This window comes from Danio aesculapii, chromosome 10, assembly GCF_903798145.1.
Source record: "Danio aesculapii chromosome 10, fDanAes4.1, whole genome shotgun sequence".
NCBI classification, from domain to species: Eukaryota; Metazoa; Chordata; class Actinopteri; order Cypriniformes; family Danionidae; genus Danio; species Danio aesculapii.
In genome coordinates this window covers 28,358,248-28,374,947 of record NC_079444.1, presented here as the reverse complement: position 1 = coordinate 28,374,947, position 16,700 = coordinate 28,358,248, and the positions used below count along the sequence as shown (strand labels likewise).

Genomic DNA, 16,700 nt, shown 5'->3' with positions numbered 1-16,700 from the left:
CAAGTAGGTTGGGTTTAGGTGTTGTAGGTGGAGCAGATATTAATAAAACACATCAGGTTACTGTGAGGTTGGGTTTAGGGTTAGGATAGGTGTAAACGTTAATAAAACACAACAGATACTGAGAGGTTGGGTTTAGGGTTGGGGTAGGTGTAGACATTTATAAAGCACAATATTGGGCTCCGTGTCATATATACAAGACATTAAATTAATAAAAACTCCAGGTTTGTACGGTCCACTTGGAGCTCAAGTCTTAAGCTGCCTTTCCTTTTTCACATGACAAGCGACAGACTGGAAGTCATTCATTTCCAATGGAGAGTATTTCCGGGAGCGGCGTGGAGTTCCGATCACTTCCGTATGTGGAAAATTAGGATCCGATTTGAGCTGCGAATACATTAAAATATTTGAACTTCTGCAGCTAGACCGTATGCGACAAGCCGACTGGATGTGATGTATTCCAGTGTTGTCTAAGCAGATCCGTGTGCGTGAGATGAGAAATTTTTTGAGTAATAAAAAATATTATTCTTTTATGTTGTCTTCACATTCCCTCCAAAATATTTAGCGGTCTGTGAGCTTCTAGGATTCATTCATTCAACCATGGTGAACAGATGGAGAATAAAGGCTCTAGCTTTTGCACTCCTTTATTTCGGACACTGCGAGAACAGCTTCTCTGCCATGGTGCACGACAAAACTGAAAATTTTGTGTGACTGCCACAAGGGGGCATATTCCGACAGTCGTGTCCAAATGTATTATGTAGTGGAAAGGTGGCTTCACCCACTTGGAGCTGGCTCCAACCTTCGTTTATAGCCTTCTCGCAGAATTGCTAAAACAGGTAATTAAAGCTGAAAGCACTGAAATAATGAAATGGCTGCCCAGAGTCCTGATCTAAACCTGACTAATCCTTTATTGAAACAAATGGCTATTAAATTACAGTCAGATAACTGGAAACGACTGAAAAGCTAATTAAGATCACTGTAGAGAAGTGAGAGACTAGGGATGTCCTGTGAGACTAATGAGTCCTGTGAATGTGCTACTAATTTTTGACTGCTTTAACCTTCAGAAATCTTCGTTTATTTCATGATTTTTATCAAAAACACATTGTTGTTGTTGTTTTTGTTGATGTGTGCATTATTACAAATGTTTCCAACAATGGTTTAACTCAGAAAAATCTGTACTAATTCAGATTGTGTTGGTGTAAAGCATTTGCCTGCTCATTTATATGAAAGTAGGAAGGGCCTTCCAAATACATTTCAATGTGTCAGAAAAGGATGTCGTTATGTTCTTATTCTTGTTTCATTTTTGTCAGACCATCTTTGTTGGAATTGTGTGTTTGGTCATTTACTGTTTTTAAAATATGTTTCGAAAAATACATGGAATTTGATGAGATCCAGATGACGTATTGTTGTCTAGTTTATTATTGCTAACCGTTGCATAACTTAGGGGAAATCACCACCTCTGCCCAGTTTCATTGCACTTCAGCTTAACACAGCGAGACAACACACCACGCTTTCACAGGAAAGAGGGATGGTAAGTGTGATCTTCATGAACATAAGAAACCTTCTTTATACCATTTTATTAACATATCTATTATAGATGTAAATCATTATAATGCATTTAACTGAGCTGAGAACATTTTTATTCAATCTTTTTAGCTCTTGTTACAGAGTTTGTTTGCAATTCTCGATGGGCAACAAAAAACATGCATTTGTATATTTTAGGGTTGTAATTATTAAATTTGTACCTATTGCTTAGATGCTTGGTTATTTATCTAGTCCAGTTATAAATAGTCATTTGACATTTCAGTTAAACGTGTCAACTGTCTTACAGTGTTTCTCTCTGATCTGTTGTGGGTGGATGCTGCTGACTTCGGCTTTTGGTAAGAAACAACTCTTAATGATTCTTTTGTTGACAGAAATGCTAATAACCTGGAGGTTTTGGTAAATTTTAATATGAACAATATAAAGAACATGAAGATATTTTTGTGAAATGCATTTTGTGCTTCAGCAAATTACACAGGAAGCATTTGTCAATAGAGAAGCTATGCAAGTAATTCACAGCTTGCTATGGGGGATTCAAGTTCTTCTTGTTTGCTTTTTCAGATTTTGTCAATGCGGCAATGAATCACACTACAACTTTATTTGTCAATCATGGGCAGTCTGCAAGAATCAACTGCAACTACAGCCGAACAGATGACACAGAATTGATGGCAGTGAATATTCAGTCATCAAATTATACTCTCTGTTCACTTCGCTTTAATGTAAGTTTATGGAAACAACAAAACTGCAGAGATTACGTCAAGTTTAACTGGATTCCAGAGACTGAGGAAATCTCATTTGAGCTCTTAAATCTTCAAATTCAGGATAAAAACACATACACCTGTACTGTGATGAGGACTATACCACCACCACACGTGAATCTGGGAGTAACACAAGTCCAAGTTATTGGTAAATAATTACGTTGCCATCAGAAAAAAAGAGATTAGTGATTAAGTTATTGTATAACTCTCTTTGAATGCTTCTGCTATTTTCAGTGCGTCCGGTCTTGTCTCTATCCTGTGAGAAGATGCTTGACGGATCTTCCAGGATTCTGTGCTCTGTAGCATTTCACAATGATTCACTTGAACTGCTGTGGATCAGAGATGGAGAATTCATCAACAACTCGTACTCAAACAAATCATTCAGTCATGAATCATACCTTATACTGCCACCCCAAATCAACAACACAGTCTACTCCTGCTGGGTAAACCACTCGTCCTTAAACAAACCACTCATCGCTAATTTATCAAGCTCTGCCTGCTATGAAAAAGAGGGTAAGTTTGGAAATTTTAAATATTTATTTAAATGTGTTTATTTAAATACTGTATTCATGAGGAAATTATTTTGTCTTTAGGGGTAGCTCTGCTTGTGACAGTGGTGTCTGTGGTCTTGTTGACTGTCTTTTTGATGACTGCATTGATCATTTGTAAATCTTACAGTAAGTCTCAGTGTCAGCTCTTGGTGACTTATTCTTTTCGTGAAAATCATTTTGAAACTAGAACTACAGATTTGTTTTGTCCACATAAGACTACGAATGGTTTTTAGACAACACTTTACAATAGTAGTACATGAGCAGTGTTGGGGAGGTTACTTTGGAAATGTAATAGATTATAGATTACAAATGACCATATTTACAATGTAATAAGTAGTGTACCTTTTCAATTAATTTATAAAAGTAAAGTAACTGATTACATCTGATTACTTTTAAGCAGGGGCGTAGCAACCAGGGGGGACGGGGGGATCCGTCCCCCTCACTTTTAGAGGCAGACCATTTAGAAACAGGTAATTAATAATTATATGAACATATGATCTCATACAGCCGTCCCCCCCACTTTTAAAATGTCCGCTACGCCCCTGCTTTTAAGTGTCTAATGGATATTTTCAACTAAATCATTTTCAAGCATTTATACCAAACAGGTGTGACCTTATAGCACTCAAGTTTTTTCATCACTTGAATTTAAATTATATTAATTTAATTTTAAAGTACAGCCACCACAAAACCAGACCATATATATATTGCTTCGATTTAAAAATAAAAATTGCAAAAATAGCTTTGATGTATTCAACTAAAATCAAAGTTTTAGTTAGTTGTGCAGGGTGATTTTTGTGGCATTTGCAATAAAAAAAAAAATACATCTAAGCTATTTTTGCAATTTTCATTTTTAAATCGAAGCAATCCAAGTCACTCATACCTTAGTGATCAATAAAACTGTCAGTGAAACATATGAATTATAATTGTTCAGTTCAGTTATCTACTGTAATTAATAAGCTGTACCAAACAGAAACAAATTATAGAATATAACAGCCAAAACAAAATACAATAAAACCAGGTGTTACACATTTAAAATACTATAGTAATATATAGTAAAGGGAAATATTTAGAAATAAGCATTATATTGTGTGTATATATATTATTCAATTCTTCATTAATAAATTACACTACATAATGTAGTATCATTAGTAACTATCATGAAGTAATAGTAATTACCATAGTATGCTTTAGCCGTTACTACAGTAAACTATATATATATATATATATATATATATATATATATATATATATATATATATATATATATATATATATATATATATATTTATAGACCTCCTCTCCCTCAGTCATCTTTCCATCAAGCAAATTTCTTGTGTTAGCCTTGGTTGGCGACCAAAACGTTTGTTGTCAACCACCGTAAAACAGGTAGAAGAAGAAATAGTCTTTCTTGCCGTCATATGGCTTTATTCTCATCGGCTAGACACCGGCCTCACAGCTCACAGGCCTTCTCAGTAACTGTAACGAATTACAGTTACATTTATTTTGTTATTAAATTTACGTAATGCCGTTACATGTAACTACTCCCCAACACTGTACATGAATAATGATATTATAATATGTAAAGTAAACATAATTGTATTATGAATTAATGATGAGATAAGACGTGCGTCAACTACAACATGACTCACAAGAGTTCATGTGTGAATAATGGCTACCTTGATTACTTGCTAGTACATGTTATTAATTAATATATTAATTAACATTTAAGTTTAAGCTAAATGTAACCAACATGAGCTCATGAGCTGTTCATGTGTAATTTTGTCATGACTTTACTTGGAGGGGCACATCATGATAAACTCATCCTTAACTACTCCTGTGTTTAAACTGTTTATATTGATGTTGACAGAACACTTCGGTGTAAACGCACTAGACAGACATACATAAGGAGTTCATGAGTATTAAAAATGGGTAATGATGATGTCACAATATAACTATACATTAACATATCAGGAGTTGACGATAGTTAAATTAAGCATAAACTAATGTTGTTACTAATACATTAATTAACAAACAAATGTACTAACAAGTAATCAAGGTAGCCGTTATTCATACATGAACTCATGTTGTAGTTAAATTTTGTTTATGATTAGCGCATGCATCAACTCATCTTTAGTTCATAATAAAGTAATGTTTAGTTTACATATTAATACATCATTATTCATGTACCGCTATTGTAGTGTTACCATTTTTATTTTTAATATACAAGTGAAATGTCATTAAACTTTTTATCCTGTGGCATCAACATTGTGTTATGGGAAGCAGACGGACAAGGAAGGTGAGTGAATTATTAACAATGTTTATTTGTAACACATGAGCACATCAGGAGAACGGAGGAGAAGTGAGTGGAGTCCGGTTGTGCGGATGATCCTTGGTGGCAGGCTGGATGACTGATACTGAGGGAGACCGAATGCACACACCAGAGGGCTTGCGGGGAAGACAGACTGATGACAAACACAAGGCAGACAGGACACCGGGAACACTGGACAAACTAGGAGAGACAGAGAGCAGATAAGTACAATATACTGATATCGAGTGTAAGTGATTACCAGGAGGTGTTCACTCAGAGTCCGCTTCGTAGGAACGAGACCGGACACTGAGTGAAGTGAGGTGTGTGCTTATATAGTGACTAAGTGATTGGGTGCAGCTGTGTGTGGTTAATACTCAGGTGATGGTGATCTTTGCGTGATGCTGGTGGAAGAGCCTGGCCAATCCGTGACATTACCCCCCTCCCCAGGGCCCGCTCCTGAGGGCCTATACCTCCGACGCCGTGGTGGTCTACCACGTCCACGAGGTGCTGGAAACTCGGGGTGATTGGAGTGGAACTCTTCCATAAGTGCAGGATCTAATATATCTGATCTGGGGACCCAAGATCTCTCCTCCGGACCGTATCCCTCCCAGTCGACAAGATATTCCAGCTGACCACCACGACGTCGGGACCGTAGAAGGTCCTTGATCTTATAAATGGATCCGACTTCCGACATCAGGGGGGGAGGAGGTTCCTCTTCATGGCCAGGCTCTGTGGAAGGAATCAGAGGGTCGTGAAAGGGTTTGAGGAGTGAAACGTGGAATGTGGGGTGGATCCTATATTGTGGTGGTAACTGTAACTTAAATGTGACGGGGTTGACCTGCTCCAGGATGGTGAAGGGACCAACAAATCTGGGACTAAGTTTTCGGGAGGGCAGTCGCAAGCGGATGTCTCTGGTGGAGAGCCAAACTTTCTGCCCCGGCGCATAGCTTGGACCTGGGATCCTCCTCTTGTCGGAGACCTCCTTGGCTCTGCGAACTGCCCTCTGGAGATGGTGATGAGCATCGTCCCAGACCCTCTCGCTCTCCCGGAACCAGTAATCCACTGCGGGGACATCAGAAGGTTCGCCATCCCAGGGAAAGAGTGGAGGTTGGAAGCCCAGAATACACTGGAATGGCGTAAGTCCGGTGGTAGGTTGCCGCAGGGAATTCTGGGCGTATTCCGCCCAGCCCAGAAACTGGCTCCAGGAGTTTTGATGACCGTGACAGAATGTTCTGAGGAACCGCCCCACTTCTTGGATTTTCCTCTCTGTCTGGCCGTTGGTCTGTGGATGATAGCCAGACGAGAGGCTGACGGTCACACCTAGGAGTCTGAAGAAGGCTTTCCATAGTCTGGAGATGAACTGGGGTCCTCTGTCCGAGACTATGTCCTCAGGTAATCCAAAGCATCGGAAGACATGGTTGAATAGGGTTTCGGCGGTTTCCAGGGCTGTGGGCAGTCCCTTCAAGGAAATCAGACGGCAGAATTTGGAAAATCGATCGACAATGACTAAAATGCAGGTATTACCTTCAGATGATGGGAGATCTGTCATGAAGTCAACTCCTAGGTGTGACCAGGGGCGGTTTGGGATGGGCAAGGGATGGAGTTTACCTGCAGGTAGATGGCGAGGACTCTTCGACATAGCGCACTCTCTACAGCCTTGAACGTATCTCCTCACATCCCTCGCCATGTGCGGCCACCAAAAGCGTTGGGATAGCAGCGAGAGGGTGTTGTTGGTCCCGGGATGTCCTGTGCCCAAAGATGTATGGGTGGAATGGATCAGATCTACCCGTTGGTTTTCAGGAATGAAGCGACGATTGGGGGGACAGCCCGGCGGAGTCCTGGATTCGGGAGTGGCGACGACTGTAGGAGCGGACCAGGTGATGGGACAGACCGTGATCTGTTCTGGGAGGATTCTGGCTGGGGTCTCCATGATTTCCGGCTGATCATAAATACGGGAAAGTGCGTCCGCTCTGATGTTCTTTGACCCAGGTCGGTAAGATATTGAGAATTGGAATCGGGAGAAGAACAGGGACCATCGGGCCTGACGAGGACAGAGTCTTTTGGCTTCTCTGAGGTACTGGAGATTCTTATGGTCTGTAATCACCTGGAAAGGATGTTTAGCTCCCTCCAGCCAGTGTCGCCATTCTTCCAGGGCAAGCTTGATAGCTAATAGCTCCCGATTTCCGATGTCATAGTTTCTCTCCGCCGGGCTGAGCTTCCTTGAGAAATAGGCGCATGGATGGAGTAATGCTGGTGTACCTTGATGCTGTGACAGGATGGCTCCAACTCCAGTTGTCGAGGCATCTACCTCGACCACGAACGGGATTTCAGGATCTGGGTGAGTCAGGAGTGGAGCTTGAGTGAATGATTGTTTGAGGGTTTGGAAGGCTGCATCGGCTTCGGGAGGCCAGGAGAGTTTCTTGGGGTGATTTTTGAGTAGGTTGGTCAGCGGAGCGGTAATGAGACTGTAGTTGTGGATGAATCGTCTATAGAAATTGGCAAACCCTAGAAATCGTTGGAGTTCTTTAATAGTTGTTGGTTGTGGCCAGGAGACAACGGCAGTGACCTTCCCCTCGTCCATGCGAACCCCTTTCTGATCAATAATGTACCCCAAGAACTGAACAGATGGTAGGTGGAAGGAGCATTTTTCAGCCTTGAGGTACAATTGATGGTCTCTGAGGGTTTGTAGGACCTCCGCAACGTGGTGGCGGTGTTCGGCCTCACTCCGGGAGTAAATTAGGATGTCATCAATGTAGACTATGACGGAGATATGGAGGAACTCCCGGAGGACTTCGTGAATGAAGTTCTGGAATACGGAGGGGGCGTTGACCAGACCATAGGGCATGACCAGGTATTCGTAGTGCCCTGTAGGGGTCACAAACGCAGTCTTCCACTCGTCCCCCTCACGTATTCTGACCAGATTGTAGGCGCTGCGGAGGTCCAACTTCGTGAAAATCTTGGCGGATCGGAGTTGTTCCAGGGCCGCAGGGACGAGAGGAAGGGGATACCGGAACTTAACTGTTCCTTGATTCAGAACTCGGTAATCGATGCAAGGACGCAGCCCTCCATCCTTCTTGGCCACAAAGAAAAAGCTTGAGGCAGCGGGTGACGTGGACTGGCGGATATACCCCTGACTCAGTGCTTCCTGAATATACTCCTCCATGGCCTTAGTTTCCGGAAGGGACAACGGGTAGATCCTACCTTTGGGCATAGGAGCGTCTGGCAGCAGGTCTATGGCGCAGTCCCATGGCCGATGTGGAGGTAGCTGGGAAGCTCTCTTGGGGCAAAAAAACGTCTTCATATGTGGAGTAGATCTTCGGGATTTGAATGGATTGTTTATTGACTGGACTTTCGACAGACGTGACATAGATGGTAAGTGGTTTCTGAAGTTGAACAGGTAGGTCGGGAAAACATCTGGTTTTGCAGTCTTCACCCCATTTCTTTATTTCTCCTGTGCCCCAAGAGAGGATGGGATCGTGCTTCACCAGCCACGGGCGCCCTAGAATGATGTCCATGGATGCACCCTCCAGAACCAGAAATTGGATCTCCTCCTTGTGGAGCAATCCCACTTGGAGATAGATAGGTTCACATTTGCGATGGATACGTGCCTGGGAACGGATTGCGTTGGTTATGGGTTGGATCTGGTAGACGTGCGTCGAGGCTTCGGTGTTAAGATGGAGCTGGCGACAGAGGGCGTACGAGATGAAATTTCCAGCTGACCCGGAGTCGATGAGGGCCGTGACTGAAACAGATACAGAAGGGGTAGTTAACTGGACATTGGTGGTGAGAGGATGCATTTTTTCAATGGGGGAACTGAATACACTCACCAAGGGACGTGCTGGACGAATGGGACAGTCCAGCCTGACATGTCCTTCGGCACCACAGTACATACATAGACCCCGGGTCAGCCTCCTCTGTCGCTCAGTGATGGTGAGTCTACCAGATTCCACGATCATTGGTTCAGGTTCTGGAGGGACTGCTGGCTCTGGCGAACGGAGGAGTGCTTGGGGAACAGGTGGAAGATCGTGCTGGTACACCCTCAGACGATCGGAACAGCGGAGGGATAGTTGGATGAATTTCTCCAACCCCAAGGTATCGTCGAGGGCTGCTAGCTGTAGTCGGAGGCTGGGCTCCAGTCCGAGCCGGTAGGTGGTGAGGAGAGATCGCTCATTCCATCCGCTAGCAGCAGCCAGAGTACGGAACCGGAGCGCATAATCCTGAGTGGACATGGCTCCCTGTTTGAGATGGTATAACTGTTCTCCAGCTGCTACTTCTGCATCTGCGCGACCAAAAACCTCCTTAAAGTACTTGGTGAAGGCTTGAATGGAGCTGGTTACCGGCCCAGACTGTTGCCAAATGGTTTCTGCCCACCGAAGAGCCGGTCCAGAGAGAAGGGAGATGATGAATGCGATTTTGGACCGATCTGTGGGATATAACTCAGGTTGCATGGTGAATATGAGAGAACATTGCAAAAGAAATCCATTGCACTCCTCCGCCCCGCCAGAGTAGGGCGCTGGTCGAGCCATGGGACTGGATGAGTGGGTGGACGGTGAAGAAGTGCTCGGTGCTGGTGGTGCTTCGGGAAGTGGAGTAGATGGTAATAAAACTCTCTTCAATGAGTCCACCAACTCTTGAATGGGATCGTGAGTGCTCATGCTGTTGATTGTAGTGGTCCGGTCTTCTGTTATGGGAAGCAGACGGACAAGGAAGGTGAGTGAATTATTAACAATGTTTATTTGTAACACATGAGCACATCAGGAGAACGGAGGAGAAGTGAGTGGAGTCCGGTTGTGCGGATGATCCTTGGTGGCAGGCTGGATGACTGATACTGAGGGAGACCGAATGCACACACCAGAGGGCTTGCGGGGAAGACAGACTGATGACAAACACAAGGCAGACAGGACACCGGGAACACTGGACAAACTAGGAGAGACAGAGAGCAGATAAGTACAATATACTGATATCGAGTGTAAGTGATTACCAGGAGGTGTTCACTCAGAGTCCGCTTCGTAGGAACGAGACCGGACACTGAGTGAAGTGAGGTGTGTGCTTATATAGTGACTAAGTGATTGGGTGCAGCTGTGTGTGGTTAATACTCAGGTGATGGTGATCTTTGCGTGATGCTGGTGGAAGAGCCTGGCCAATCCGTGACACATTGTCAACAGTCAATGTCCTATGCTATGACTTCTTGGCTTGGCTGGTAAACCTTACTGGCCACATGCACAGATGGTGTTATAGACTGCCTGTCAAAAAGGGGGAAACAAATTGTTTGAATTTTAAAAAAGCAAATACTTAATGATTCTACCCTAATTGCTGAGACTATTGTGTTTCTGGTTTGAATTGTTTTATTCTTTTAATCATTTTGTGGCTTTTATTTCTTTAAAAAAACATCTCCTAAAGCATGTCCTGTGGTTATATTCCAGGATTAAAATGTCAAGATTCATCTGGCTCAATTTATTTATTTTGTCACCATTGGGGTTTATGCACAGCTAGTGATTTTCAGCTAATGATAAACTTCTGGTGAAAGGTTTATGTGACTATTTTCAATTTCAGGTTCCTTTTACTGCACCGATGTTGTGATTTAATTACAATACAATCAGTTAAATAGACTTAAGCGTTCGTTTAGTTCAAGCATAAAACTAAATGAAAGACCAGAACTAAATGTAAACCAGAGATGTCCAAAGTAGGGTCCTCAGGCCAAAGATGGCCTATGGTAACCTTTGATTTGGCCCACCGTCCCATCTGAAAAGAGAGGGAGAATGATGGGATGGTAATTGGGGCGAATGCCTTTGTCAGAGATCATCATTTTGAATTTAATATAATAATATATATAATATAATTTTGTTTCTTGGTTTTATTGCTTAGCTAAAAAAAAGCCAACTGAAATTAAATGATTTAATTAAATACTGTAAGTTAATCAGACTTTTAAAATGTAAATACTGTCACTTGACAGATGGAGGACAAAGCACAAGACATCTGCGAGCAAATCAAGGCAAAGGCAGGCGCAGCTCAAATTCAGCATTGAACTCCATTGTGTTACAAATGGGATGTTTTTACTGTTATTAGTTCATTATAAAATGTTACAAATTATACTGCATTAGTTTAAAGCAACATTTTCTAGTTAGTTTTAAATATTACATAAAAAAATGAGTAAATAACCCATGGCAAAATTAATATATATGCTTTGGTATACAGTATATTCAGCCCACAGCCCTCAATCAAGAGGCTTTTTGGCCCTTTATAGGAAAATGTTTGGGGACCCCTGGTGTAAACGCTCCACAGCATCTGCCAGTAGCATCAGGCTAGCGTAGGAAATACTGGGGTAAAATGAATATTCGTATTTTACATATATGGTGTGATAAAATGGAATTTAATGCAGTGCTTATTGTCTGGTCGGATACCCTCTTTATATCGTATATCTATCGCAGCAAAGATCACAGATTTTTAAAGAAATCAGATATTAAACATGGTGATTTTGTAATGGAGCGACAGCTCACCAGAAGTGCTTAGGCTGGCTGACTGAAAATTAAAAGTCTGTGTGCATATACCCCATTCACCTTATTCCCACTTAAAAGTCTTTGGCACTTTAGATTTTACAATAGATCATACAAGATCTCTGTCAAAAATAAACCCAACTCTTGATTAAAATAAATTCTGTGATGTTGCATAAGCTTATTGAATGAAGGGCCAAGTATTAGAGTGTTTTGAAAAATACTTTTATCATAAAATGCAGTGACTGAATGTATACTCTCATGTTCTTCTAGGAAGAGCACATAAGTCATCTGTGTCTCCAGTAGCTGTGAGTGTCACATCTGAGCCTGTGCTTCAAGATCACCTACAGTCTGAGGTGTTGTATTCAACACTGGGTAATCATCATCCAATACCATGCAGCCCTATCGGAGTAGATCCTTCTCGACAATAAATGTTAAATGGATGCATTTTACAATGATAGAACAGTAGTTTTTTCACTACCCTAATAGTTTTGGACTTCAGATTTGACTTTCAAAGAAGACTGATCCCTGTTTATAAAGCAGACTAAGCTGATCTTTCAATGTGTGAGAAAGCAACCAATTGTTTTTAAACAATTCTTTGAATAACACATTTAGCTGATTTCTGTGGGAAACCCTGAATCATACTACAACCAAAAAAGAGAATCATTGAATTATTGACTTGGGTGATTAATTACCAAAAATGAAATGCTATAAGACAGAGGAGTCATTGAATTATTCACTAAACCGATCTGTTATAAATACAATTTCCATACAGAATTAAATAGGTCACTATTTGTTCGATCAAATATATTATAAAACAGGGCATCACGATGGCGCAGTGGGTAGCACGATTACCTCACAGCAAGAAAGTCACTGATTCGAGCCCCGGCTAGGTCAGTTGGTATTTCTGTGTGGAGTTTGCATGTCCTCCCGGTTTGGGTTTCCTCCGGGTGTTCCGGTTTCCCCCACAGCCCAAAGACATGTGCTATAGGTGAACTGAATAAGCTAAATTTTCTGTAGTGTATGTGTGTGAAAGAGTGTGTATGGGTGATTCCCAGTGTTGGGTTGCGGCTGGATAGGCATCCACTGCATAAAACATATGCTTGATAAGTTGGCGGTTCATTCCGCTGTGGTGACCCCAGTTTAATAAAGGGACTAAGCCGAAAAGAAAATGATTGAATGAATATTATAAAACAACTGAAATTCATTAAAAAATCCTATTGTTTTGAAATGTTCGGTTCATTCAGCTGTGACTTGTGACTGTGGTGTTTAGGGACTGACACCAAGTAATGAAGAGTTTCATGTGTAATTTTGTTCTATGCTTCCTGCAAACAAGTCTTAAGGTGCGCAACAGTATGGGTCTTTGTTGTTGCATTTTGCACTTCAAAATGCACCACACATTCTCTATTGGAGACAGGTTGGGACTGCAGAGAGACCAGACACCAGACCATTCTCTTCCTCCACAGCCAGGACTTTGTAATGTGTGTGCAGAATGTGGTTTTGCATTGTCTTTTTGAAATAAGGGCACTAACACAACCCCATACCATGACAGACCCTGGCTTTTGGACTTGTTGCTGCTAACAGTCTGGATGATCCTTTTCTTCTTTGGTCCGGACCACACAGCATCCATTTCTCTACCTTCTTCAAAACCCTACTTTCTTTTATCTACAACTTTTTCTGATTTGGGGTTGTAAATGTTTGAAAATTGTTTGGAGTAAGTAACTTGTATTAAAGTTGTGACAAAAAGGGTGACTAGCTGCACAAAGTGAAAGGCCAAATATAGCATGCCTTGTAGCATAAACACAAGGAAATCACTTTCTAAGTGCTTCCTATAACAGCCTTAAGATGCAACAGAAACTGGTGCGCACAAGAGCACAAGATCAATGCACTGGCTTTGTGGTCATTATATAATTCATTCTTTTCATTTTGTATCTCTTTTTGTATTGTATGTCTTATTGTACATGACCTAAAAATCAACTTCCCTGCCTTGCACGTGTTCGTAACCTCCTACACCGTGTGGTTTAAATTAGATCTCACCGCTTCTTCAGAGCACAAAGAGCATGCTGTACAACAGAAGCCTTGGTGCAGAAAGTTTCAAGTAAATGAGGTCTGGAGGACATTGGTTTTAACCATTTAAAGTTCCTCAGTTCAGCAACATAGTATAGGCCTGAAAAGAACAGAGCATTTGTGATTGGCTGCTCCCTGAATGAATAGTCATTTCTCTTGGGAGAATCTGGAAAAAACTTACAATTAAATGATAGGTTTTTAAGTTTCAGACTGCCTTCGTCAGATTGGTTGAGCTTGTTTCTTACTTCACTTAAATGAAAGCTCCTCCTCATAGAATCATCACTTCTTCTTTCACACCACTGTGAGGTTGAACCATCGGTTCATGAGATTTACAAACAAGGAGGCACTTTCTGGCATTCGAAATGGTGAGATTTTATATTATGTAAGATTAAAATGTATATGCGAAAAGGTTTTTATGCTGCTAGTAAATAGCTTGAAGCTCTCTGACAGTCAAATGTGAAACCTGTTTTGCTCAAATTTGTGAATCATAATCATGCAGTAATGTACATGATTTTTAAAATCTTGATAAGGATCACTTTGCTGAAAGATTTTTATATTTGTGCATGCTTGATGCTGTTTGGTTTATTGTCTGTTATCGGAAATGTAAAATATGTTCTGACTGACTCTCAGCTTGCCGCTGTTTTCTTATTTGTTCTAGTTTCATCCATTTTGTATCCTCTAACTTTTAATTTTGATAACTTTTATTTGAATCCAGATCAATACTTAATGGCGATTTGTCACTAGTCAGCTAGTCATTATTGCAGAACAGGCAAAAATAAAATATTGCTATATCTTTGTGTTCTCAATAGATAACATCAGTGAGTATCTTTGTGACTGCATGCGAGTGGATGCTCCTGTCTTTGTTTTCTGGTAATGATTATGCAATTCAGTTTAATCTTCATACTGTGATTCGACAATAAAGATACTTACTTCTTAAATATAAACTGCCTGCTTTTTTTCAGCTGTTGTAGCTGGACTAACATCTTCTAACATCACATCAGTTCAAACTGTTCATCGAGGAGCATCAGTAAATATTAGCTGTAACTACAAACCATCAAATGAAACTGTCAGTTTCGATGTGAAACTGGGAAACAATTATATATTATGCTCAGCAAAGATTATAAACAATTCATTGATTAGTCAATCTTGTAAGTATAATGTTAGATTAATTTGGATTCCTAATAACATCTCATTTGAGGTATCAGATCTGCAGATAAATGATACTGGCACTTATAAATGTGTTCAGACAAGACTAATTCCACCTCCTTCAGTTGTTTTGCGAGAAGACGGAACATTTGTTCAAGTGATTGGTAAGTTAATTATGACTAGAATCAAACTGATGTGTGATGGTAGATAATATACAATGGCTTTACATGTAAATGCTGTTAAAATTACTGATGCTTCATTTTTTTATAGCTCGCCCCATTGTGTCTGTATCACAAATGAGAGCATCAAATGGATTTCTCACAATCCTGTGCAGCTCTGAAGAGTTTTACCCTTCGCCTATAGAGCAGGTGTGGATGAGAAATGGAGAATTTCACAACATTTCTCAGACATTGAACATTAACAAAACCAACCCAGATGGATCCTTCACTCTCCGTTCATATCTGAATATATCTGACTGTGAAAACTACTCGTGTTGGGTGAACCACTCGACCCTGAGCCAACCAACAACTCTTCATGTGCTTCCTAATTACTGTAATAAGGACCGAAGTATTACCTTATTTGTGTTTGTAATTGATATACAATCTCATAACAGCATTAAATCCCACACACTCTAAAAAATGCTGTTTTTTTCAGACAAATTGGGTATAATATGGACAATAGAGTTAAATTTGGCACTATATATTTATTTTAAGAAATAAAAAAAATCCCCAGCATTTTTTGAGTGTAGCTTGTTTGGAATGCAATAACTGTGTTACTTAGTTCTGCTCAATAATTGTTTTTAATACCGTAGGCATATGGATAGCTGTGGTGACCTCTGCATTGCTGATTTTTGCAGTACTCCTTATTACAGTCTTCTGTGAGCGTTACAGTGAGTATAACATTAATTCTTCAATATTCAATATGTGTGCGTCAAATATGTGAAAAATCACTGAGAATCAAAGAGGTTTTACTCAAAAAAAGAACATTTGTATTATCCTATTATTTGTATTAAGGGATAATACAAGTCTTCTTAACCTTACAAATCATTAAAAGCTAAAATGAAATGCATGTCATATTTTCGTAAGGGGAACACTTTACTTAAAGTGGTGTTGATAGGACTGCCATTAAAACCTTTATAATCATGACATGTCATAAATGTGACTGAGATTTTATCCATGCTTATAACAACTGTCATTTGGTATCATTCACTCAGTTCATGAAAATGTCAAAGTTCATGACAATGTCAAGTTGGTATAATAAACATGTCATCTTTGCATTTAAAATGAAATAATTGAGTAAATGACACTTAATAATAGTTTTCATAAGCATGCATAAAATCTCATTTACATTACATGTCATTTCATGATTTATAAAGCTGTCATGACAGTCAAATGAACACCACTTCAAGTAAAGTGTTACCATTGAATTTAATTACACTAATCAAGTAGTCATTTTCATGTTCAACCAGGAAGAGCCCATCACCGGTCTCCTGTCCAATCTGACACCCCCACCTATGTGCAGAATGAAATATATTCATCACTGGGTAATCACCATCCAGTTCCATGCAGCCCGGTCAGACTCCAAGCATCACAACAGCAAGGCTTTTCACTATAATTGATATAGTCTGATTCATAATCCTACACTAACTTGTAATACAGAGTTTCATGCAGCAGTTTATCCTGGTTCTTGATTCTGATTGACTGAGAGGTCTTTCTGTCAATGTGATAGATTACCAGTATTGTTACAGCAAACATTTCTAACATGAAGAGTCATGGCATAAGACCAAAACAACTAGAAATGTATGAATATTACTGTTGTTGTGTCACTGAATGTATTTTAAAGA

At 40.5% G+C, this 16,700-nt stretch overlaps 1 protein-coding gene across 1 annotated transcript in view; it reads left to right on the top strand.

The window, feature by feature from the left end:
- The first annotated feature begins 1,488 nt into the window (after positions 1–1,488).
- LOC130236428 (uncharacterized) overlaps positions 1,489–16,700 on the top strand; it is a 15,483-nt gene continuing 271 nt past the window's right edge. Inside the window, exons 1-9 of the mRNA XM_056467130.1 lie at positions 1,489–1,525; positions 1,826–1,874; positions 2,098–2,442; positions 2,529–2,807; positions 2,888–2,971; positions 11,918–15,021; positions 15,128–15,409; positions 15,669–15,746; positions 16,326–16,700. The exon at positions 16,326–16,700 is cut by the window's right edge and continues 271 nt beyond it. Of these exons, the coding sequence (XP_056323105.1) occupies positions 1,523–1,525; positions 1,826–1,874; positions 2,098–2,442; positions 2,529–2,807; positions 2,888–2,971; positions 11,918–12,075 (918 nt within the window). The 5' untranslated portion in view covers positions 1,489–1,522 and the 3' untranslated portion in view covers positions 12,076–15,021; positions 15,128–15,409; positions 15,669–15,746; positions 16,326–16,700. The remainder of the gene's footprint in view (positions 1,526–1,825; positions 1,875–2,097; positions 2,443–2,528; positions 2,808–2,887; positions 2,972–11,917; positions 15,022–15,127; positions 15,410–15,668; positions 15,747–16,325) is intronic.